The following is a 24,476-nucleotide window of genomic DNA, read 5'->3' as shown; positions in this document are numbered from 1 at the left end:
TGACTTGAGAAGAAGAGGAAGGTTCTAGAAGGTTCAATAAGTAGCCATCAAATTGTTTGCAAAGCCTCCCAAAATAGTCGCCTCTGAATGCTAAACTGAGTAAGGGGCTTCCTGGAAGGCTGGGTGAAAAGGGAAGTCTCAGCAAGTTGGGGTGTCTTATCCCATGGCTGGGGTACACCTAAAGGGACATGTTTGTGTGAGGTCTGGGTGTTACTGTGTGTGACTGGATGAAGGTATCAGAGGCTTGAGGTGGCCTGTGAGATGGGGTGGGAGGGAAAAGAAGGGGCCTTGCCCCAAGGGCTCCTGTATGCAGCAAGGCATCTATCTGAGAGTGAGAGACAGCCTGTGTGTGAGGGTGTACACTCACGCCTCCTGCTGCAATACGCACGGTGCCCCCCCGGACCCCCCCATTCCCTCACCGCCCCCAGCGGAGGAGGGAGATCTTTATCTGGCCCCTGGTGCTACAGGAGTTTCAGGCTTTCTAACCAGCCAGATCTCCCCCGCCTCCCCACCCCAGGCCTTGCCCCCTCCATCCTCTGCACAGGAAGTGGGCTGGCCTTGGGGTTTTAGTCTTTGGTGGCTGGCCCCATCAGCCGTCTACTACCTGGGCCGAGGGAGCCGGAGCTGGGCCCTGGGGAGATGGCTGCAGTCCCAGCAGTGGAGAGAAGCAGAGAGAGCACGCCGCAGCCCCATGTCCCAGCTAGGTAAAGTCCCACCTTGCCCTTACCCTGCCCCTGCCCAGTCCCCAGGTACCCGGGGCTCCCTCCTGGCCCCTGCCACCAGCCAGGGGGCTGGAGGTGAAGCTCACGGGGATGACTTTCAGCTCTGACTCAGATCCTCCAGAAGTTTCTGCCTGAACTCCCATCTGCCAGCCCTCACCCCCAACCTTATCTTAGAATCCCCCAGTGACGAGGCAGGCCCTGCTCTCATGGCTCAGGCTTGAGGAAAAGCTGGTCCCTGGTCCTAGGCTTTCCCTCCCTCCCAGCTCTCCCCGTGGGAGGCCGGGGGCTACTTTGGGATGAGGGGCTTCCCCAGGCCCTGTGCTGGGCCCCCCAACCCAGAGGGGTGGGGAAGGAGGTGGGAGTCCTGGGAGGGGCAAGGCCAGCTGAGACTCAGATGTGCTGGGTGCCCAGAGGAGGTGTGGGATGTGGGTGGGAGAGGTGCGGCCTACACCGGGGAGGTGCCCCTGTGTAAAGGATACCTTAGGAGGCTATGGGGCGAGGGGAAAAGAGAGGGACGCCTCTGAGACCTGGTTATGAAGTGAGTGTGCTGCGAGGTTTCTGGGAGCCCTGGGCTGGAGGCCGGACCCCTGGGTTCAAGTTCAGCTTTGTCCCTTACTTGGCGGTGTGACCGGTCAGGTCAGTAGGCTCTGCAGGTGCTTCTGGAGGGGATGGGACTCCACCTCTGGGGCTCCCTGCGGGTCAGGCTCTCCCTCCACTCCTGGGGCCGAGACCTCCCACCCTTAACTGTGTTTGGAGCACCTGAGAGGCAGAGCCATCCCCAAGGGTCCCCCTGCTTCCCCCACAGCCAGCATCCCACGCCCAGCTGGGGAGGCGCCCCCAGACTTAAACAGCAAGAGGGAGCCCTGTGGTGGGGGGTTTGGCCAGAGAGGATGAGGGGAGACGGGGTCCGTCAAGGTCAGAGGTCAGGTAGGACGTGTCTCCGGCTACCGAGCTTGTGCTTTGTGTCCTCGCCCAGCCGCCCGGTACCCTACATCCCATGACGTCAGCCCTGGCAGAACCTCAGACGGCAACGGACTGAGTTCAAATCCCAGCTTTACCCCAAGAGGCTTAACGAGTACCTCAGTCTTCTCATCTGATAAAAGGAGTCATAATGGTACCTCCTCATGGGGTTGCTGTGAACTTTAAATGAGGTAATATCTGCGAAGTGCTAATGGCAGTGCCGGGCAGCGTGAGGGCTGAGCGCTAGTCATTATCACCACTATCATCATTATCACTGTCACCACCATATCATTACCATCACCATTACCACCATCATCACCATTGTTAATCTCTTCCTCGAACTTGACGTCAGATGACCTGGGTTTGAGTCCCATCTCTTGGGCAGCTCTGAGCATTAGTCTTGGTGTCTATCAAATAAGGATGACAACACACACTCTCAGGGCTGCGCTGGGGACCTAATGAGTCAGTAAGTCACGAAGGGCAGGGCACACGGGCGTGGGTGTGCGTGAGAATCCAGGACGGAAGGCACTGGGGACTCAGAGGTCCCACTTGCCCTCCCTGAGGCTGGGCCTCTTCCCTGCTCTGTGACCTTGAGCAGGTTCCTTAACCTACCTGAGACTCGGTTTCCTCCTCTGCAGGAGGGTCAGCCTTGGGGACTGCTAGAAGCCCTCCTCACCCTGCCCCCTGCATCCTCCTCGCGCTTTGCCCTCTTGGGGTTCACTGCTGCACCCTTTCGGCTACAGGTGGAGGGGAGCTCATTCTAGATGATGCTACTTCTGCCCAACTCGCTTCGGCTGGGGCTGTGGATTGGCCCTGGCCTTCCTGGGATCCTGCACACCTTTGCCTCCACCCTTCTCCTCTCACCCTGAGGCTCTGCGCCAGACCCTGTCCTGGTCCTGGCTGGCCCTGCTGGCGGGGGTCCGGCCCCAGGTGACACCCTCCAGGGGATCCCCAGGGCCCCTCCCCAGGGCCATGATCGATGAGTAAGGGGCACAGGGGTCTTGCTGGAGCCCCTTGCCTGGGCTCTGTGCCCTATGGGGTCCCAACCCTGCGCCCTTTGCTATAGGGGGTTGGAGGGTCCAAAGAAAGAGGCAACCAGGTCCGCTCCAGGAGTGTTGCCCTGTGGGGACAGTGGGACGGGCAAGGAGGTGCCCCCGGGTACTTCTCTGGGCTCCTTTCCACACACAGGCCAGATGCCCACTGGTCGGCCATGCCCCTGCCGGTCCCTGCCTCCCCAGGGTGTGGATGGATACTGTGGGCCTTACCTCTGGGGCCAGCGCCTGGGACACGGTCTGGGCAGGGCAGAACCATGTGAGGGAATGGACTTTGGGGCGGAGCGCGGGGACGGAGTCCCAGCTCTGCCTCTTCTGCGATGTGACCTTGGGCTGGTTAATGGCTTGGGGCCTTGGTCTCCTCATCTGTGTAAGGGGACAATGCATGCACCCAACCCCTGTTGCTGGGCAGATTAGATAAGCTGGTGTACGGGAAGCGCCTGGCACAGGGTGGGTGTCCAGTCCCTACCCGCCACCCCACTCCCTCCACGAGTATTGCTGTGAGGGATTGTTGTGAGGTAGTCAGCACACGTCTATTGGGCTCCAGGCAGTCTACCCTGGCTCAGATTCCACAGCTGCCTCTTATCTGCTGTGTGACCTTGGGTAATCTGCTTCACCTCTCTGTGCCTCAGGTTCTCATCTGAAAATGGGGATAATGAGTGTATCTCCAGTAGATGCTCTTATTGCCGCAGTTAAAGAGTTTAAAATAGAGCCCAGCATAGAGGAACCTGTTGACAAATAGTTTTGGTGTGGTTAAGGGAGCAGCCGGGTAGAGAGGAGGTGGGTTCTAATTCCAGCTCTGAGCTGGCCTCCCTATGTGGACTTAAGCAATCTTTCCTCTTTCTGGGCCTCAGTGTCCCCAACTTTTGAACAAGGGCTTGGGCCTGCTCTGAGAGTCCTTTCAGCGATGACAACATGGGTCCCAGAATCTCAAAAGGGAAGGAAAGAACGTGTGTGGGATAGAGGGACCCACAGAGACGAAGGCCCTGAGGCTGGCATGGTGGGGAGCAGAGGGGTGCGCCTTGAGAGGACAGGGCCCAGCCGGTCTCTTGGGCAGGGGAGGACGTGGCTCATGCTCTCTCCCCTGCTTCCTCCATCCAGGGCTCCCTTCCCCAGTTCCCACCCGTGGCTGTGATGGCGGCTCCTGCCCTGTCCTGGTGTCTGTGCCTCCTTGTCCTCTGGCCCCTGGCCATCCCTCGGGCATCTACATCGGTGAACGGTGAGGACCCTGGCATCTGGACCGCTGTGCTTCCCCTCAGGGAGGAGGCCAAGGCCCTTCTAGAACTTCTTCCAGGACCCCTGCTTCTTGGCAGAAGCTCCATCCGCTGGGGCAGGAGGCGGGGGGGGAGGGGGGCAGTGGGACCAGAGACCAGGTGTCCGCCTTCTCCCTCAGCCCTCCACCTGCCCGCACCGCACCCATGTGCCCCTCCAAGCCGCAGGAAGACACCGTCTTCTTGTCCCTGCCCTGCCTCGACCTGTCTGGGGGTCACTGCAGGCTATGGGGCTCAGTTTTGTCCTCTCTCAGATGGATTCACGAACCCCTTCTCTGCCTGCCAGGATTGACTACTTCCTCACCTGGTAGGTACAGGAGTGGCGGGCGAACCCCAGAGGGCCATGGGCACCCTGCAGCCAGCCACGCACGCCTCATCTTACCAGCAGATGCTTCCAAGCTCACGTGCTTCTACAACTCGAGAGCCAACATCTCCTGTGCTTGGAGCCGGGATGGGGGACTGCAGGTCACGACATGCCGCATCCATGCCCAGCCGGATAAAAGGTGTGTGTGGGGTCGACAGACAAATGTGCGGAATGTCAGGGAGGTTGCCCAGGTCCACCAGGACCAGGACAGTGACTATCAGAATCTCTGCTAGTCACTGACGTCTAGACTGTTGAAATCCTAGCTCTCAGACCCCAAGAACTCTGCACTTTGAGAATCTTGGAATAATAGGACCCACAGACTCTTGGGGTCACAGGGGTCTGGAAGAACTTGGGGGTCGGATACTTAGACTCCTGGACCCTGAGTGGCAGTGGGGCGTGCAGTCCAGGCTGCAGTGGAGGGGCTGGGCGTGAGCCAGACAAGGTAGTTTGGGGACATTGGGCTGCTCACCTGCTACGCCGAGGCTGGACTCAGTGTTAGAGGCAAAGCGGGCAGAAGGGGGATCCCCGAACTTTTTGAGTAACCTGGGCTTTTGACAGATGCCTAGGGCAGCTGTGGGGACGGGGAACTGGGGAGTGGCTGGGGAAACTGGAGACTGGGAAGGAGGTGGTGAAGTGTCACCGTGATCCAAACACCCTGGTGGCAGCCAGCAGAGGTGGCTTTGGGGTTTGACCTTGGCTCCCAGGTGGACGGTGATTCCAAGGGGCTCTGAAGGCCCCATCAAGGGTCATCTTCACCCTGAACCCTATGGGGAGACTTTGGAGAGCTTTAGGCGGGGAAGGCCGTGTGTCCTGAACTGGTTTGTTTCTAGATCACTTTAGCCGCATTGAGGCCTGGCTGTGATGAAGAGGCAGGAAAAGATGCTCAAGAAGGGAGGTGGGCACGTGGGGGTTGGCATAGGGCCCGGGCACAGACCAGCAACGCTGCATGGGGACCCTCCCAAGGGCCAGCTCTGGTCGGGGTGGGGGGGGTCCGTCTTTTTCTTCTAAGAGGGTTCTTTTGTCTTGAAAGGCAGTGGAACGAATCCTGTGAGCTGCTCCCAGTGAAGCCGGGATCCTGGGCATGTAACCTCATCCTGGGACCCCCAGATGTGAGTAGCCGTAGCTGAGGGGAGAGGCCGGGGGGCCGGTGGGTGCAGAGGGGCGTCCTTCCGGGGAAGAAGCCGGGGCCCAGCAAGCCCGGTGGCCAGGGGCTGCGGCAGAGCAGGCTTCTGGGGCTGAGGAGGCAGAAGGAGGGAGGTGCCATCCAAGGAGAACAGAGGCCTGACCTGGGGGTCGAGGGATCTGAGGTGCGTGAGGCATCGGCCGCTCTGCTTCTGCTCCTGCCGTGTCCCCCACGCTTTGTGGAGCCTGCGACACTCCTGTGTTCTTTACCAAGTGGGGAGAGCACCTACTAGTCATAATAACCTCCGTATCCGACGCCTCCCGAGGTCTGGGCAAGTACAGGGTGGGGTGGGGTTAGCAGTGTGGATCGCACAGCTGGACGGTCCGGGTTCCAGCCCTGGCTCCATCGCATACCAGCTGGGTGACGTTGAGCATCTTCTGAGTCCCCGTTACCCCTTCTGTAAAAGGGAATAATAACGATCCTTACCCGGTAGGGTTGTTCTGAGAATCAAGCGAAAGCCACCCAGGACAGAACGTGCCCTTGACCCGATTGCCAGGGGATCCTTACGACTGTGCGTGGGTGCCAGCACTGTCCCCTTCTTACCAATGAGGAAACTGAGGCTCAGGGAGGTGAGGTCCCTGCCCAAGTCCCATAGCCAGGGAGAGGCAGAGCTGGGATTGAACCCAGGTCTGTGAGACCCCCAGCCTGGGCCTTTCAACCTTGCACTAGGCTGCCTCTCAAAGAGCAGGAGGCTGTGTGCATCAAATTATTGTCTGGCAAACCCTTCTTGGCAGCGGTGGGCACCAGAGATGCCCAGACCACATTTTCCAACCCTCATCAGGTTCTACACATTCTCCAGGAGCAGGAGACTGTGGAGATGAGCTCACACGACACAGTGTAGCTGACAATGACAGAGCCCCTCGAACCAGATCGCTGTGCCCGTCCCCCGCAGCGCTGCAGGTGGTCTGGCTTCAGATCCCGGCCCCATCTAGCTGTGTGGCCTTAGGCAAGTCCCTCGGCCTCTCTGTGCTTCAGTCTCCTCACCTGTAGGATGAGAATAGTAATTGTGCCCGTCTCATTGGGTGCTGAGAGAATTAAATGAGATACTATACGTGAGGTGCTTGGTAGAGGGCCTGGCACAGGGTCAGTACTCAGCAGAATGCATTATTGGCATCTTTGCAACAACGACAATTACATTAATAATAATACAGTAAGTCCCCTACATACGAACCTTCAAGCTGCAAACTTTCAAAGGTGCGTGTGTGCGTTTGCATGTCCAATCGCGTAAGTTAGTTCACGCGTCTGGCGTACATTGTCACGTGAGTGCATCCTCTACAAGTGGTTGTGTTTTATGCACTTTACTGGACAGTACTGTATAGAGTACAGTCGTACAGTATCTTTCTTTCAAGCCCGGGATGCCTGGTGGAAGCAAGTGTGAAAGCAGTGGTATGCAGCCGATTGTGTTAGTTGGGTACCTAGGCTAACTTCGTGGACTTAACGAACAAATCGGACTTACGAACGTGCTCTCGGAACAGAACTCGTTCATATGTAGGGGACTTACTGTAATAATGTGATGATACTATTATTTTCTTGGAAAATCTGGCCCCCACAGCAGCTGGTAGACGGCTGGGGCGGGGTCCTCGGGGTGGAGACGAAGCGATTGTTCTCCGCTCCAGGAACTCTGATGATCAAGTTCAAGGTTTGCTCACAGTGGGCCCTGCGGTAGGTCAGAGGGGCTGTGCCCGGGGTCCTGGGCCTGAAAACACCACCCCGGACCCCGGAATGCAGATGCTAACAGAGCCTGCACCAGACCCTCCTCCTGCAGGGCTGCAGAGCTGCCCTCCGCACAGGGAGGAGGCCGCCGTAAGCTGTTCACTTGGCCAGGGCTACAGTCTCTGTGGGGCTCTGGACGCAGAGGCCTGAGTTTGCATCCAGGCTCCCCTGCTGACCGGTTGCGTGATTTGGGGCAAGGTCCTTAACCAGTCCCAGCCTCAGGTTTCTTACCTGCAATGTGTGGATGGACAGCTGTGAGCTTCAGCCAGAGAAGTGCCTAAGGTACCTGAACAGGGCCTGCCCACAGGAGATGCTCGGTTCCTGGCCATTTCCTTCCAGAAATGTGAAGGTGTGGGGCTGGAGAGAGATGGGGAGAGGAAGCTTTCACACTCAGAGCTATAATGCAAGGATAGGTCCGGGCCTGCACCTTCTTGGGGGCTCATCCTGCTTGCACACCTCTTGTGACGGGGAACTCCCTCCCTCCCAAGGCAGCTCACTTCACTTGTCAGGGATTGACAAATTACTATGGCCCATGGGCCAAAACCAGCCTGCTGCCTGTTTTTATAAATAAAATTTTATTGACACACAGCCAAGCACATTTGCTCTCATGTTTTTTCACGGCTGTTTTCACACGACAGCGGCAAAGTTGAATAGTTGTGACAGAGACCACATGACCTGCAAAGTCAAGAATATTAACTAACTGACCCTTTTCAGAAAGCTTGCTGAGCCCTGCCTTAGGCGGAGGGGCTCAGGGAGGGGGTCTTGTTTGTCGCAGTCGCGGTCTCCCCTCCTGTCGTCCCCCGTCCTCATCCCAGCAGCCTCCCCCTCCCCGCACCAGCTGCCGGCAGCTACATCCCTGGCCTCCTTCCCTTGCAGTCTCAGAAACTGACCATAGTTGACGTCATCAACTTGACCGTGATGTGCCGCGAAGGGGAGAGGTGGAGGAGGATGATGACCCAGAATTTCAAGCCCTTTGACAACAGTGAGAGAGGACTCCAGGGTGGGGCTGGGAGGGGGTTGGAGGGGTGGGCACCTCCCTCCTTGTCTCCCCCTCTGGGGTCACCCTGCTCCAGTCTCTCCCCATCAGCTTCCATGCCCACATCTGACCAACCCACTGCTCGCTGAACTTGGCATGAAGTCCCGGGTCGCTACCCTGGTGTTCAAGGCCACTTGGCCTGGCTTCCCTCTCCAGCACGCCTCCTCTCGTGGCCTATATTCCTGCCACACCAAAGCCCAGCTCTCCAGATTCAACTTGCCCATCCATGCCTCTGAGTCCTTGCACGCGCCAGCCCCACTGCTTGGAAGGCTCTTCCCACCCGGAAAATTCCCACTCACCCTTCAAGGCTCAGTGAAGAGTCACCTCCTCCAGGAGTCCTTCCCAGACTCCCCCACCTCCTTCAGGGTGTTTATGTCCTGGGTCTTTGCTGCCTGATCATGGGTCTGTCTCCCTCACTGGGCTGTGAACTTCCCTGAGGGCAGAGCCTCTGCCATCCCTGTGTCTCCATTCTGAATAGTCAACATCAGGCTCGATCTGGGCAGTGCTCTGGGAAGGTTTGTTGAACGACTGAGTGCTCTGCCCCACCCCCAGCTTTCACCCCCCTCCCTTCCTGGACTTGGAGGTCATCTCTAGGGAAGAGACGGGGGCAGAGGGTGAGATCCAGGGTTCTACATGCAGCCCTGCCTTAATTGAGTGTAATCTGACTGGCAGATCATTTAACATGTCTGAGCCTCAGTTTCCTCATCTGTAAAGTGGGGATAACAAATTACCTGCTGCCAGTGGTTGCTGTAAGGAGTCTATAAGCCAAGACACAGAAACTACTTAGCACGTGCTCAGTAAACATTTGCTTATTATTATTTGTGTGGTTCTACAGAGTCTCAGAAGCATAAAAATTTAGAACAATTGAACTTCAGAATCATACAATCTTACAGTCATATAAGGTTGATGAGATAGAATTAAATAAAATAAATGAGATGATCCAGGTAAAACTCTCTGATCAATTCTGAGTGCAGAGAAAGGCTGCCTTGATTCATTCATTCAGCAGGTATTTAATCAAGAGCCTACCATGTGCCAGGTAACGTTCCAGGAACCAAGGATACCCGAAAGAATCAAGTCGTTGCCATCAATGAGCTCAGAGTCTGGTGGGGGAGACAGAAAATGAATAAAGGACCAGGAGTAGATATTTAATACGTTGGGTGTTGATAAGTGCTAGGAAGAGAAATGAAACAGGTGAGGGGCACAGAGAGTGGTGGGTGGTTGGGGAAGGCTTCTCTGAATATGTGCTCTTTGAGCAGGGACCTGCCAGTCTCTGGGGAAAGGGAACGCAGGGAGGGAGAAGCAGCTTGTGCAAAGGTGGAGGTGGGAGCCCGGCACGGTTTCTCATCTCAGCATCAGCCTCCGGTGTCCCCCAAGCTTTTTCTCTCTCCTTTTTCCTCTTCCCGTCTCCAGTTCGTCTGATGTCCCCCCACTCCCTCCAAGTCGTCCACATAGAGACCCGCAGATGCAACATAACCTGGAATGTCTCCCAGTTCTCCCACTACATTCAAAGCAATGTGGAGTTTGAGGCCCGGACAAGGTCCCCGGGCCACAGCTGGGAGGTGAGTACCTAGCTCCATCCCGACCTGCCCTGATTCCTTCCTGTCCTCGTCACCCTGTCCATCCTTCATCTCAGCAAAGCCACAGGAGCCCCTAAGCAACCCCTGCCGCTCCTCTGTACTGCCTGCCCTGCTTCCCCCTCCCTCCGTGTGTCCCCTGACACCCCAGGGGTCCAGCTGGTGGTGGATTCCAGGCAAGACTTACAAAGCCAAGAGGCAGGCGACTGCCCTCTCTGGAGAGTTCAGAGGCCCTGAGCAGCCACCCTTCCCTCTTCAAATCCAGTGTGCTCCAAGTCCACGGGAGTTGGGACTTCCTGACGGTCCAGTGGTTAAGACTACGCCCTTCCCTTGTAGGGGGCGTGGGTTCGATCCCTGGTCAGGGAAATAAGGTCCCACATGCCAAGGGGTGCTGCCAAAAACAAACAAACAAACAAACAAAACAAGTCCACAGGGGCTGGTTGCTTACTCATTCATTTATCCATTCCTTTATTCGCTCACTCACTCACTCAACAAACATTCACTGAGTACCTACTACGTGCTAGATGCGGGGAGAGAGTGGAGGGCGGGCCTGATGAGCTGCCTGCTCTCAGGGAACTCACGTGGGGGATGGGGGCAGACAGCTGGTGCCCAGAAACAGGAGACTATGGGATGTCGATACATACTATCATGAAAGTTAAACGTGATAACACAGTTGAGAAGGGCTGGGCCAGGCTACTTCAGACTCAGGTGACCAGGGAAGGCCTTTCTGAGATCTGGGGCTCAAGCAGGAGCTGACCTTTTGAGGATCTGGGGAGGGTCTTCCAAGCAGAAGAAAGAGCCACTGCAAAGGCAAGACATGGCCTGTGTGTCTAGGGCACCGGAAGAAAAGCAAAAAGGGTGATGCAGAGGTGGGAGAAGTGTTTGGGAAATCCCTCTTTCTGGTTGAGTGGAGAATAGACTATAGCAGAGCACGGGGTGGGGGGGGGGGAGGGGAAGCAGGGCGACCTTGTATGGTGCCCAGAGGTGGTGGGAGCTCAGACCTGGAGGAGAAAGGAGTGGAGAGAAGGCGGAAGGGTGCAGAAATAGTTTCCAGAGGTGGAACCAGGCTCTGGACGTGGAACCAGCTGATTGGCAGATGGCTTTGGGTGTGGGAGGTGTTTAGGATGACCCTGGAGTTTTGGGGCCCAGCAACTGCGTAGTCAGGCAGCCTTTCTGTAGGATGAGGGGACAGTGGAGGGCAGGTGGCTGGAGGGAAGAAAGGAAGGTGCTGCTCTGCTCGGCGTCTCGGCCAGCCCTGCCACAGGAGGTGAGGTGGGCAGTGGGGACCCCTCTGGTCTGACAGCCCTGTTTCTGCCCCAGGACACCCCGCTGCTGACCCTCAGGCAGAACCAGCAATGGATCTCCCTGGAGACGCTGGCTCCAGACACTCTGTATGAGCTTCAAGTGCGGGCCAGGCCCCAGCTAGGCAACCATGAGGCCTGGAGCCCCTGGAGCCAGCCTCTGGTCTTCAGGACGAGGCCTGCAGGTACTGAAGGGGAGCTGGGGTGGGCATGCAGCTCCGGCGGGAGGCAGTGGCTGGTGCGGGAGGCTTGGGGTGTAGGTATACAGCCCTTTGGCCATCATTAGCTCACTTGATGTGACCCACAGGCTGGGCAACATGGGCGTGTTTTACAGATGGGAACAGGGGATCAGTGAGGGGGTGGGACTTGCCATTGGCCTCGTGAGTTAGTGGGGAGGCCGGTGAGGCTGCTTCCACTCTCTCCACCCTGAAACTTCAAACTCTTGGTTTCTGCCGAGGTCAGGGGTGGGCTGTTTTCACCTGTTAGCCTGTTTCCTCATCTGTAAAGTGGGTACCATGGTACCGAGGCAGGGATGCTGTGACGAATCCTGTCGGCCGTGATGCCCCGTGGTGGCTGGGCACACGGCAGCTCTGCTGGACCAGCTGGGACCCTGTAAAGGCCTTGGGTCAGAGGTCGGCCTGTCCCTCAGCACCAGGTCATGGGTGGGGGATGCTGGATTGAACCAGGGTGGGTGGGAGCATTTCTCTAACCCCTCCCCTTCTCCTCCTCCCCCCCCCCCCCCCCCCCCCCCCCGGCAGCAACCAGGAAGAAGACCCTGCCCCTCCCTTCGATGGGCCACATCGTGTTGGGCCTCTGCTGCACTTTTGGTTTCGTCGTCTTGGTTTACTTGCTGACCAGCTTTCGGTACAACGGGCTGTGGTAAGAGCGCTCCCTTCCCTGTCTTTCATCCTCCTGTCTGACACGACCCCCTCCCCGCCAGGTCAGGCTCTGGGCTGAAAGCCCTGTTCTCACTCTCCAGTGCCCCCTCTGCCCTCCCAAGAGCCCCCCCCCGCCTAACACCTGGCCTTTCCACCAAAGATGGAAGCCCATGGAACCAGCCCGAGGGGAGTGGGGCAGGGAGAGCCCCATGGGAGCCCTGCCCAGAGCATCATGCCCAGGGCTTGAGTATGTGTGTGCGCACGTTCCAGCTGCCTGTGTGTTGGGGGCGGTCCTCATGCGTCTGGGCACTCATTTGTTTATTCCTTTATTTACTGAGTCCTACCTCTGGACTGGGTACGGTGCTGAGTGCTGGGAACGCAAGGGCAACCACAGGCATGTCGTCCCATCTTCATGGACCCACAGTCCCATGGGGGAAGGCAGATACATCTTAATCATGCACGTTTATAACGACACACGTGATTAGGCTGGTGAAGGAAGGAAGGTACCATATGTACTGCAAGCAGACAACAGGGAAAGGAACCTCAGCTAAGGGGTGGCCGGGGGTTGGGGGGGTGCTTCCCTGAGGAAGTAATGATTCCACTGAAATCTGAAGGAGAAGTGAACCAGGCAGGGAAGGGTCGGGGAACACATCTCAGGAGGAGGAAATAACTTGTGCAAAGATCCTGGGTGGGAACAAGGCAGGAGCATTCCAGGAACTGAAAATGCAGGGAGGTGGGTGTGGCCAGAGACCAGAAAGGAGTTTGGGACCCGAGCCTGGACCTCTGGGTGGCAGCCAGGTTTTCTGGGGTCTTGAGGCTGTGGCATACAACTTGAGGCAGATGCACACAGATACTGGGGCACTCAGCTTGGCAAGCAGAGCATGGGCTGGAATTCAGCCTCCTTTCACCACTGCCCCCCCACCCCCCAAAAATCCCCAGGTGCCCTTGGGCAGTGCACAGCTTGAACCACCGTCCATGGCAGCCTTGACTAGGTGGCCCACCATCTAGCCTCTCTCCTACCTCCCTCCTCTTGGTTCCCTCTGCTCCAGTCTTCTTTGTCCCCTACCGCTCTGGCTTGCGTGGTCCCCCACCCTCACATCCTTCTCTTGCATGGCAACCTGCCCTCTGTCTCCACATTACAGTGAATGGTAAACTTGCACACTTGCTTCACTGTCTGACTCCCCATTAGAATGTCAGTCCCTTAAGAGCAGGGACCTTCTCTGTTGGCTATTCTTGTGTCCCCAGTGCCCAGCACAATACCCTCCCTTACTGGGTACACGATCAATACTGACAAAATAAATGAACAGCTCTGCGCCCTGCCCTCAGAGCTGCGGGGGGCTGATGGCAGGACACTGCGATCCCCTTCCCTTCTCACCCTCCTTCCCTCCCTTCCTCTCCCCTGTCCAGGCTGAAGAAGGTTCTGAAGTGTCACATCCCAGACCCCTCGGAGTTCTTTTCCCAGCTGAGCTCCGAGCATGGAGGAGATTTCCAGGTAGGCGTCTGGAGGTGGAGGGCAGAGTAGGCAGGTGGCACGGGCTGGCCAGAGGATGGGCGGGGGTGTGGAATGGGTGGGGAGGAGGTGCAGGAACAGCGGGTTTTTGCCCTTTTTGGAAGAAGAAATGTAAAGTGAGCTGCCTCGCGTGTGGGCACGGGCCCCTCTCCCCAGTGTTCTCAGGCTGAATGGCAGCTCCCGTCTGAGCCAGACTGCCTGGGCTCTAACCCTGGCTCCACCACTTCCTGGCTGTGTGGCCTTGGGCCAGCTCTAGAACCTCTCGGTGTCTCAGTTTCCTCACCTGTAAACTGATGGGTGGTGGGGGGATAATGTTACTCTGTGTATGGTCCCAAGGACATTGCCTGGCACACAGCAAGTGCTCACGAAGCTCTAGCCAGAATGACTGGCACCAGGTTGTTGGTGGAGCAGGATTTGCCAGGTGCAAGTTCTCTCCACCCCGCTCCCTGTGGGGCTAGTGCTTTCCCTGCTCTTGCAGAAACTCCCTGGCCAGGCTCCCTGACTTATCACAGACGTTAGCAAGGCCTCTAGGCATTTCTAGTTACAAAACACAGATTCATTTTAAAAGTGCACGCCCACATGTTAGAACACTCAGCGCCATTTAAAGTTTAGTCGTCTCCCCTCCCTCAGCCCACACATGCTTCAGGAAGGAAGTTTCAAGGGGGGAGGGGGATGTGGTGGGCTGCTTCTACCACGTCACCCCCACTCTAGGCTCCCTGGATTGGTGTTGGTGGAGGAGGGGTGAGGTGGGGGCGGAGAGAAGCCAGGAGGAAAGTTGAGGGGCTGGAAAGCCATGCTGGACCAGAGCTGTCAGGAGCCGGCTTTGGTGTTCTCTATCAGGGCTGATCATAGCCCCTTCTGGAATTCTTCGGAAAATTCCCATGCCTGGGGGTAGCTTACCTACAGCACTCTTGATGTCGGGGAATGTATCTCCTTAAAATTCCTCCTAAATGTAGTGAGCTCCCCATCAACAGAGGTATTCAAGTCATCCGGCTGGAGGCAGGACTAGATGCATCCTCAGACCTCTTCTGCCTTGAAGTCCTTCTCATTCTATGGGCTTAGGACATTTTGTGGTGGGACTGGGGTCCTTTCTAGAGAGTTGCGAGCCACTCCATCTTCCCACGAGGCCATCCCCAGGTCTAGATGCCTGGCCCAGGCCTGCTGTGTGGAGGGGGTATCCCGAGGAGGCCCTGGGGATGCATGATGTGACTGGGGGCTGGCCAAGAGGGACCTCACCCCCTCCTTTGCATGTGGGTGACAGGCCAGCTGCTGTCTCTCTCTCTGCCCCAGAACCCCTGCCTCCACGACCGCAAGGCCCACTGCCCTGCCTGTGGGAGCCGGGAGTGCGTGTGCCAGTGTATGTGAAGGGGGATGAGTTTCTTCCTGTGCCCCCCGCCCACCTGCGCTTCAGGGCATTGTGGGTGGAGGCCTAGGCCCAGGAAGTGCCTGACCACACACACCTCTGAGGGCGGCCCAGCGAGGCCCAGCACACCAGTGCCGGCCCCAGGCCTGCCCGCTTCTTCTGGCCACTGCTCAGCGCTGCTGCCTGGCCCTGCCTCCGCGGCTTCTCCTAGCGTTGGAGCCACACCTGACCTGGCTCTTGCCCTTCCTCCCTAGCCTGCTATTCCTCTTTGCCATCCTTAGTTTGTCCTCGCTGTCCCTCTCTCTCGGCCTTTTCTCTGTAACGTGAACCCCTGGTTTGGGGGAGGGGGTAGATTTTGTTGAGTGGCTCAGCCCCGGGAACTCACTCCGGGGATGGAGAAGCAGGATGTTTCTCTTCTGGTCCATTAATTCATCTGCAGAACATCAACTGGGCCCCTAGGCCCTGTGCTGGGCACAAGAGTGCAGGGGGCCTGGTCCCATCAGGCCTGGTCCCTGTGCTGGGGGGACCACAGTCCAGCTGCAGAGGGCTCCCAGGACAGAAGGCTGTTGGGGGTTCTCAAGTGCACCCTCTTGAGGCCCCATCACCCTGCCCTGAGGGGTGACCACTCCCCTACGCTTCTGCTGGGTAGTCTGCGTTTTATTTGTGCCAGGTGTTTCCACCTTCATTGTCTTCTTTGACATCTCTCTGCTGGCCCATAGTGAGGAAGTCAGGAAAGGGGCAGCTAAATGTTGTGGAATTGAGGCTCAGAGAGGTGCAGTGACCTGCCCAGGGTCACACAGCTAGAGAGTGCCAGCGCCAGGAAGCCGGGTCTCCCTGTTCCTTGCCAGGCCTCTGTGGACTCCAGAGCAACTGAGAAGTGCTCTGATGGGTGCTTTCCTCTCTCTGTGGATGGAGGGCGTGGGGGGTGGAGGGCTGCAGGGCGCCAGGAGGGAGTGGTCAACTGGGGGACAATTAGCTCCCCACTGGAGATGGTTCCATGGCAGTGTGAGTGGCGAACCTGGGACCCAGCTCTTCCACCTGCTGGCTGTGTGATCAGGGCCAGGGCCAGGGCACAGGCCCTCTCTGGGCATCTGTATGGTGACCGTGATGTGCTTTCGGGACCCTTTCTGCCTCAGCAGTGCTTGGTTGGTTTACACACTCACACTGGTCCCCACCAGACACTCTGAGGATTCTACCCATTGCTGTGTTCCCGGGACCAAGAGCGGCACCAGGCTCACAGGAGCTGCTCGATAAACAGTTACACGTTGAACCAAGACATCCCCTGGGCATCTACAGAGAGCCAGGAAGGCCTGTGCTGGGGCTGGGAAACAGCCACACCCCCTGGGCTGATGCAGAGGGTTCCCCAAACCAGTGGGCAGGGTTTGTGTGTGTGTGTTTGTGTCTGGGAGGTGGGGGCTACAGTCAAGGAGGGCTTCCCGGAGGGGGCAGCCCTGAGCGGACTGCTGAAGGAGGATGAGATAGGGGATGTTGCCGAGTCTGGAAGAGGTGGCCACTCACCCTCCCTCTGCTCTTTCTCCTTGCAGAAGTGGCTCTCCTCGCCCTTCCCCTCATCCTCCTTCAGCCCCAGCGGCCCAGTGCCCGAGATCTCCCCACTGGAGGTGCTGGACAGGGACGCCAAGGCCACGCAGCTGCTCCTTCTGCAGCAGCAGGACAAGGGCTCGTCATCCTCAACCGAGACCAGCGGCCACTCGGTGACCAGCTGCTTCACCAACCAGGGCTACTTCTTCTTCCACCTCCCAGACGCGCTGGAGATAGAGGCCTGCCAGGTGTACTTCGCCTACGACCCCTTCATGGAGGAGCCCGATGAGGGTGGGCCCAGGGCGCCAGAGGGGGCTCTCCTCCCACCCCTGCCACCTCCGCCAGGGGAGGAAGACGCCTACTGCACCTTCCCCTCTGGGGACGACCTGCTGCTCTTCTCCCCCAGTCTCCTCGGTGGCCCAGGCCCCCCGAACACTGCCCTGGGGGGCACTGGGGCTGGTGAAGAGAGGCTGCCCCCCACCCCGCAGGAGGGAGTCCCTGGAGACTGGGCCCCCCAGCCCCTGGCGCCTCGCACCCAGGAAGCCCCTGACCTGGTGGATTTGCAGTCAGCCCCGGAGCATGCGCTGGGAGAAGCAGGAGAGGAGGTGCCTGTCCCCAGCCCGAGGGAGGGGGCCGGCTTCCCCTGGGCCAGCTCTCCTGGGCAAGGCCAAGTCCGGGCCCCCACCTCCTGCCTGACCCTGAACACCGATGCCTACCTGTCCCTCCAAGAGCTCCAGGATCAGGACCCGGCTCACACAGTGTAGACAGACGGCCAGGGCTGGGAGGCAGGTGGCCTTCCGCTGTTGCACCAGGCCCAGCTGAGGACTCTCTGTCTGTGAGGCTTGTCCACTGCTGACACTCGGTGTCCGGCTGCCCCCGGTCATCTCTGGCCAGAGGGCCCTCACCCAGCCCTGCACACTCGGCTGTTCACTTCCACACCTCATTTGCTGCTCCCCGGTCCTACGGCCCAAGCCAAGAACTTCGGGGGGAGAGGCACTTTGACTCCACACTCCCGCATCAGTCGTGGAGTCCTGCGGGTTTTGCCTCTGAAGCGTCCCTCCTCTGCAGCCCGGCAGCTCCTCTTCAGGGAGAATTTGGGGTTCTCCACGGGCCTTCACCCTGCGCTCCTCACAGGGCTTCCTGCCCCAGTCACACCCCCCCGCACCCACCCACCGCAGGACAACCAGAATGCTCTTTCCAGAACACAAAGAGGGCTGTGCTGCTCCGGGTTTAAAACCCTGCCGTGGCCCCCACTGCCCTCAGCCCCACTTCTCGGCCCTCCCCTTGCCTCTCCAGCATCGTGTTGGGACATTCCCTTCTGGTAGCGTCCCAAGGGTCCTACTGAGCCACTTGGAGCTCCCCCATTCCCCCACACCTTTACACATGCGCTTCCCTGTGCCTGGGGTGCCCTCGCCTCCCTCATCTAGGTGACAAGCTCCCTTTATCCTTCAAGTGTCAGTTCTGCTTCCCTGGGAGGGAAACACCACCTCCTTCAATGTGCGCAAACTTTGAGATTCGGTGCCAGAGCGACAGGCTCTCAGGGTCACAGGGTGGCTGAAGAAAGTGGCCCTGTCACTTCCCATTTGGGATCTCTTGTGACCTTTGAATGCTTGGCTACAGCATCCTTAACGCTGTGGCCCAAGTATGGACACAAATGCCCCGGCAAAGTGGACAGCGGCTGGATCTTTCCACAATGGCTTCGCAGTAGCCTGCTGCTGGAAAGTAAACCCCTCCTAGTGGCAGGTCCTGATGCTGTCACAGGGAGCCCTCCCTTGGGCCCCTCCCGCTCCAGCCTCCACTGGTCTTTTCTGCAGCTCAGGGGCTGGCACACCGCCTCCAGATGGCAGCTCCCCTCACTACACTTGGCACAGCGCACTTGGCACTCCATCATATTCCCTGGGTGAACTGATGAACTATCTGGCAGCATCTTGCCTGGGCTCCCTGCGCCCAGCTGCCTTCGTGCAGGGGGTACCATCCACCTCACAGGAGCACCCCTGGCGCCTTGACATTTCTGAGGTCAAGACTTGGAGAGGCGGCAATCCAGGCCCATTAGATTCCAGCATGCCCGCTTCAGTGAGAGGCTCATCCCCTCACGTGGCAGTCGCCCCAGCCACACACAGCTAACCCCTTCCTTCTCGGTGCTCCCCACCACCCGTCCACTTCTCTCCCCTCTGTCCCTGGCACTGATCACACCTGTGATGCCTATCACAACCTCCCTTCTTGACTAGAGTTCTTCGGAAGGCAGGGTCCCCAGCAGGTCCCAGCTAACCCCAAGGTGTGAAAACACAGTGCCCGCATTTATAGGCCATGCTTGCAGCTGATTGGGCACCTGACACAAGCCCACCCATAGGTTCATCAGCAGCCTATGAGATGACTTAGAACAGAAGCTGTGTCCAATCCGGGAGGCCGGGCCTGAACTGGCCAATCAGGTTTCTCTCAGTCTTGGGCATTTGAATACAGGGCAGGAGGGTGGCCCCAAGGAGCAGGTGCATGTGGAGAAGAGCCCCAAAAGGCTAGAGAGGAGTTAGCAGAGGGGCCTGGGCTCCTATTACTAATACTGCTGCTCCCCAGGGGGTTACTGCATTTCACTCAGGATTCCTGTTTCTTCTATGCCCAAAATAAACTCCCTTTTCCTGAGGTTGTCTGAGTCTTGGATCCTTACCATGGAATAGCTTAATTACCGGGCCATTGCACTTCCCACCTCCTGCCATATGGTGCTGTGTGTTCTGGGCCGTAAGTCTCCTCAGTCCTGAGGAGAGCATCAGACCCAAGCTCAGTGCCCACAGCTTTGTTGTGTGTCCTCGGGCAAACCAGGAAATCTCTCTGCAAGTGAATTTCCACTTTGCAGAATTCTTTGGAGGGTTACATTTCTCAGGCTTTGGTCCTGTGTGTGTGTGTGTGTGTGTATATATATATATATATATATATATATATATATATATATATATATATATATATATAAATGATCTATGTGTACCATCTTTGTTATTGTTTACTTAATATTTTTCTTTCAATCAATTCACTTTTTGTTTAATACTTTTATTTAAAGAAAAAATTTTATATTGGTTCTGTAAATGGGAAAACTGATATTCACTATAAATAAAAGGTAATGGTACAAAGTAAGTACAATAAAACAAAATGTTTCAATTTATTGCCTGCTGGGAATCTGCTTTATCTCTTAGTTTAAAGGGGAGATAAGCAAGTGTTGGGAAGCTGATGAAGACATGCCAGAACCAGAGACTTCTTCCTTGAGAAAATGCAGAACGATTGTAAGGGAAATATCTTTTTCACTAAAAGGAGTCAGATTGATCTTATTCGGTGTCCAGGCACCATCTGATATGGTCTCATGGGAAAATATTGCTCTTGATTTTACATCTATCTAACTCAAGTATCCTTGACTCTGAAAACTTGGACCAGATCATGAACAGCAGTATCTGGCACTCATAAAGCTGCACTCATGGCAGACATTGCTAATCAATTGCAGTGGTGCCTGGCAGACATTGCTAATCAATTGCAGTGGTGCCTGGCAGACATTGCTAACTGACCATACTCCTCCTTTCTCTGGAGCTTGGATGCAGCCTTAGATTCTGTAGGCAGGCTGGATTGATCACAGCTGGTACCTGGTGACATGTCTAGGCCAGATAATCCTTCAGGTTCCTTCCACAACAGAAACTATTGTTCCTGGGCTTCCCTGGTGGTGCAGTGGTTGAGAGTCCGCCTGCCAATGCAGGGGACACGGGTTCGAGCCCTGGTCTGGGAAGATTCCCACATGCCGCGGAGCAACTAGGCCTGTGAGCCACAACTACTGAGCCTGCGCGTCTGGAGCCTGTGCTCTGCAACAAGAGAGGCCGCGACAGTGAGAGGCCCGTGTACAGCGATGAAGAGTGGCCCCTGCTCGCCACAACTAGAGAAAGACCTCGCACAGAAACGAAGACCCAACACAGCCAAAATAAATAAATAAATAAGATAAGAAACTATTGTTCCTGACTCCGATTTTCTAGGCAGGGAAAATTGAGGCTGTTATGGTGGAGACTGGAAAGTTGAGAGGGCCCTATGAGCAAGTACACCCAGGGAACCCAGCTGTCCTTACTGTGTCTGATGGGAGACCTGAGCTGGTAGTGTGTGGCATAAGGGACCGCCTTACACCAAGTGCAGATGGACTGATGGGCTAGAAGCCACAGTGTGAATGTCCAGTGTGGATTAGAGTATAGGCCTTGGGAGATGGAGCAAGGAGGGAGCAGCTGGCAGGGGTGGAAGGAATGAAGGAGAGACAGGCTTGCCTGGGTCAGATTCCAGGAGAGAGGAGTGGCACCAGCTGGGGACCAGGCAGCCTAGGGCCTTGGAGAGCTGTCAGATGCAGAGCAGGAAGCAGGAGGCAGCCAGGGCAGATTGGGGTATAAAAGAAAAGGGAGGAGAGGTGGGAGGGCCTTCCAGCCCCTCAGGTCTCCAATTTCTTGAGCTGTATTTGTTCCTTCACTTCCTCAATCCCCCACTATCTCTGCTCTCCTCCTACCTCTCAATTCCCACTCTAAGCAACTTTCAATGTCTGCAGTTACCAGGCAAATTACGGTGAACCAGTTCATAGCTAGGATGAATAACTTACCACTGTCCTCCTAATTATTGGGGACAACCGGGACAATTTCAAAAATCATCAAGAAGCACATTTTAAAAGTGGGAAGAAGGCTAATATTTATGTTCCAGACACGGGGCCAGACACTTTTCAAGCAGCATTTCATCACCTGACAGGGACCTTGTGAGGCAGGTGTTATACTCCCCATTTTGCAGATTAGGAAACTGAGGCTCAGGGAAGTTAAGAAATGCAGCTGATTGTTGGCGGATCCAGGATTCAAGATATGGTCACATCTGGCCATGCCACACCCTTGCCTAAATCCCCAGGGAAACCCCCAGTGACTCCCTAAACCCTCAGGACCCTGGCCGAACTCCTTAATGTCATAGTCAATGCCGCAGGGACCTCGGGCAGGTCTCATCTGCTTTCATGTCTCAGTCGCTCCATCAGTGAATGGGGTAGTCAGACTGGGTGATTTCTAAGTGCTCTCCTAGCCCTGATAGTCTGTGGTTTCAGGTGCCACACGGAATGTGGCTTGTGGCTGGGTCTACATATATTTCACTTCAAGAGCAGGAGGCTGGGCCTGCGGGGGGTGGGCATGAGAGCAGGGACCGCAACTGACTCATTTGCTTTGGCACACGCTGGTCCCTGGGTTTGAAACAGTCCCGCCATCCAAACAATCCACTCCCGGACTCCTACACATCCCTCAAGACCTTCAAGCATCCCCACTTGTCGGAGGCCCTCTAATTCATTCCAATTAGGGTTAATTACTTCCTTCTACTGCCTCCTCCTGAGACCGCTCTTTTCGAACCATCTTTTGTGCTATGGGCCCGATCCTGTGCTAGATTCTGGGGATACAGGGGTGATGATAATGGTTCTGGAAGAAAATCAGCCAGAGTCCCATTAGCACAAGCTTTATTTGGGAATACCAGGCGTGAGGAGACTCTGAAGGAGCTTCTAACTTGGGGAAGGAAGACAAAATTTTGTGCAGGGTTGTAGTAAGGGGCAGCCAGAGTTCAGCTTGTATTGGAAATAACTGTTTGAGGATGGTTCTTGGAAGAGAGAGAAATTGTTCTTACAGATCAGCAGCCACCGTTTGGCAGTTTGGATTTTATCAACAGGCAGTGGGGGAGGGACAGCTATGGGGATGAGGACCTGTGAGGGCCACAGTAGAATGTTCTCCATCCTTCAGTGTCTCTTCAAGAGGGGCGTTTGAGCACTTAGCAGGCATCAGGCTCTGCTCTAAATGCATTGTATTATCAACTCACTTGATCCTTACAACAATGCCACAAGGGAGGGACTCTTCTTACCCATTTTACAGATGAGAAGACCAAGGCACAGAGTGGTTAATGACTTGCCCGAGGCCACACAGATGGAACACAGTGGAGCAAGGATTTGAACCCTGGCAGTCTTTAGCACTCACACGGGCAAGCTCTTCACTGCTGTAAAGTGTGGTCGTTCAAGGATCTCATACAATCTCTCAGAGACCTGGCAAGGCAGGAATGACCAAAATTCTGGGTTCTGCGTCACAGATCCGGACAGGCAGCCCTGAGAGGATGGCGCCCTCTACCAGGCCACACAGTAAGTGTGGGTGGAGGGATGACTAGAAACTTGGGGTCTCACCCCTACATCTTGCTGTCTCATGGCCACTGTCTTTGGGGGCAGGGAAGGGGGGGGTTGGGTTGTTGATTAAACTTGAGCTCAGCACTAGCAGCCTGGAGTTGGCCCCTGAGACAGCCCCGGGACATCCCCTTGGCTGGCTCTGAGACATTTTCCACCACCGCAGGTATGACACACATCCCATCGCAGCGCCCGGGAGGGAGGGTGTCGGACAAAGCTGTGAGAAAGCAAGGCCGGAAGTGCTGAGTGGGGGGACTGTTGCTTGTGGGGATAAAAGGTACCCAGTCTACAATTCCAGGAAGTCAGGATGCAGAGGGGAGGGAGGAGCTGGCGGGAGATGCATCATCTTCCATTGCTCTGTGCACCTGGCTACACGCCAAGCCCTGGCCACAGAGAGGAGGCTGGGTGCTATCTGGTCTGCAAAGAGTCCCCAGCCCTGTGGGGGAGGGCATGACCACGGAGGACACAGATAAGTCAACTGACAGTCACAGCCTCCTGCTGTGGAAGGCGGTCAGTCAGAGCCTCTATTGAAAATGCCCGACCTGGGAAGGCTCTGGAGGCTCCTAACGCAGGCATGGAGGGTGGAACGTCGTATGGGGCTTTAGCAAGAGGGGCTCCGCCGCATTCGGCTAGTTTCAGATACACACACAGTAGTAGTCTCTGCTTATCCAAGAGGAGCACAGTCCAGACCCCTAATGGATGCCTGCAACCGAGGGTAGTACTGAATCCCATACGTACTATGTTTTTCTCCTATACCTACATATCTAGGGTAGATTTTAATTTATAAATGAGGCACAGTAAGAGAATATCTGAACTGCCAGTGTCACTAGTCTTGAGTTTTGGGGCCATGACTAAGTAATATAAGGGCTACTTGACCACAGCTCTGAGATACCACGACAGGCCATCTGATAACCAAGGTGGCTATGAAGTGACTAACAGGCAGGATATGCTGGACAAAGGAATAATTCACAGCCTGGGTGGGGCAGAGCACAATTTGAAATTTAGGAATTGTTTATTTCTGGTATTTCATGTTTTCGGACTGAGGTTGACCGCAGGTAACTGAAACCTCAGATAAGGGGGGATTTCTGAAGTTGGCCGAGGTTGGCTCTTGGAAGAGGGAGGAATTGTTCTGAGATTCATTCATTCACTCACTGTGCGTTTACTGAGAGCTTATTATGTGCAGAGCATGGTGCCAGTTGCCAGGGATGCAGCAGTGGAAGAAACACCGTCCAGCCTGCCCTGAGGCCCCTGCAGCCCCTTTGGGACAACTGGGGTGGTGGTTAAAGCACTAACTCTAGACCTAGTGGCCTGGATTAAATCCTGTTTCTGCCACCTACCAGCTGTGACCTTGGACAAGTGCTTAAACTTCTCTGTGCCTCAGTTTTCTCATCTGTAAAAAGGGAGGAGTACCAGGACTGTTGTGAGGATTAAAGAAGTGAGTGGCTATAAAGTGCTTAGAAGAGACGAGCTGGCTTCAGGGCAGATGGGACACGGACAGGGCTGTGACCAGGGGAAACCCAAGGGCCGCAGGTGTGGAGGCAGCTGGCTTGCTGGGCGGTCTCTCAGATGTTCTCTGCTGCCTTGGTGATGCTGTTTGGGGCGGGGCTGAGCTGGATGCCACTGCAGTGTCTATCTCCCCCCAAGCACCTGCGTAGGTCTCAGGGGATAATGGTTTAAAGTGTGACCCTCCCTATGGGTACTCAAATGCCCAAGGGGATGAATCTCTGACAGGGGGATTCCAGGAAGTGTGAGAAAGGCGGAAAGAAAGCTACTGCGTCTTCCGCCTGCCTCTCAAATCCATTCGCGTGAGCTGCCACCAGTCT

At 56.2% G+C, this 24,476-nt stretch overlaps 1 protein-coding gene across 1 annotated transcript; it reads left to right on the top strand.

Moving 5' to 3' along the window:
* The first annotated feature begins 617 nt into the window (after nt 1-617).
* IL2RB (interleukin 2 receptor subunit beta) lies at nt 618-17,459 on the top strand. Its single transcript, XM_060023935.1, has 10 exons — nt 618-704; nt 3,836-3,953; nt 4,292-4,508; nt 5,400-5,478; nt 8,142-8,247; nt 9,712-9,860; nt 11,196-11,361; nt 11,935-12,055; nt 13,462-13,546; nt 16,472-17,459. Exons 2-10 carry the CDS (start codon nt 3,869-3,871, stop codon nt 17,228-17,230), a joined length of 1,767 nt encoding a protein of 588 aa, XP_059879918.1. The 5' UTR covers nt 618-704; nt 3,836-3,868; the 3' UTR covers nt 17,231-17,459.
* Nucleotides 17,460-24,476: the final 7,017 nt, after the last annotated feature.

The sequence above is a fragment of the Delphinus delphis genome, chromosome 11, assembly GCF_949987515.2.
Source record: "Delphinus delphis chromosome 11, mDelDel1.2, whole genome shotgun sequence".
NCBI classification, from domain to species: Eukaryota; Metazoa; Chordata; class Mammalia; order Artiodactyla; family Delphinidae; genus Delphinus; species Delphinus delphis.
This window is presented reverse-complemented; position numbering and strand designations above follow the sequence as displayed.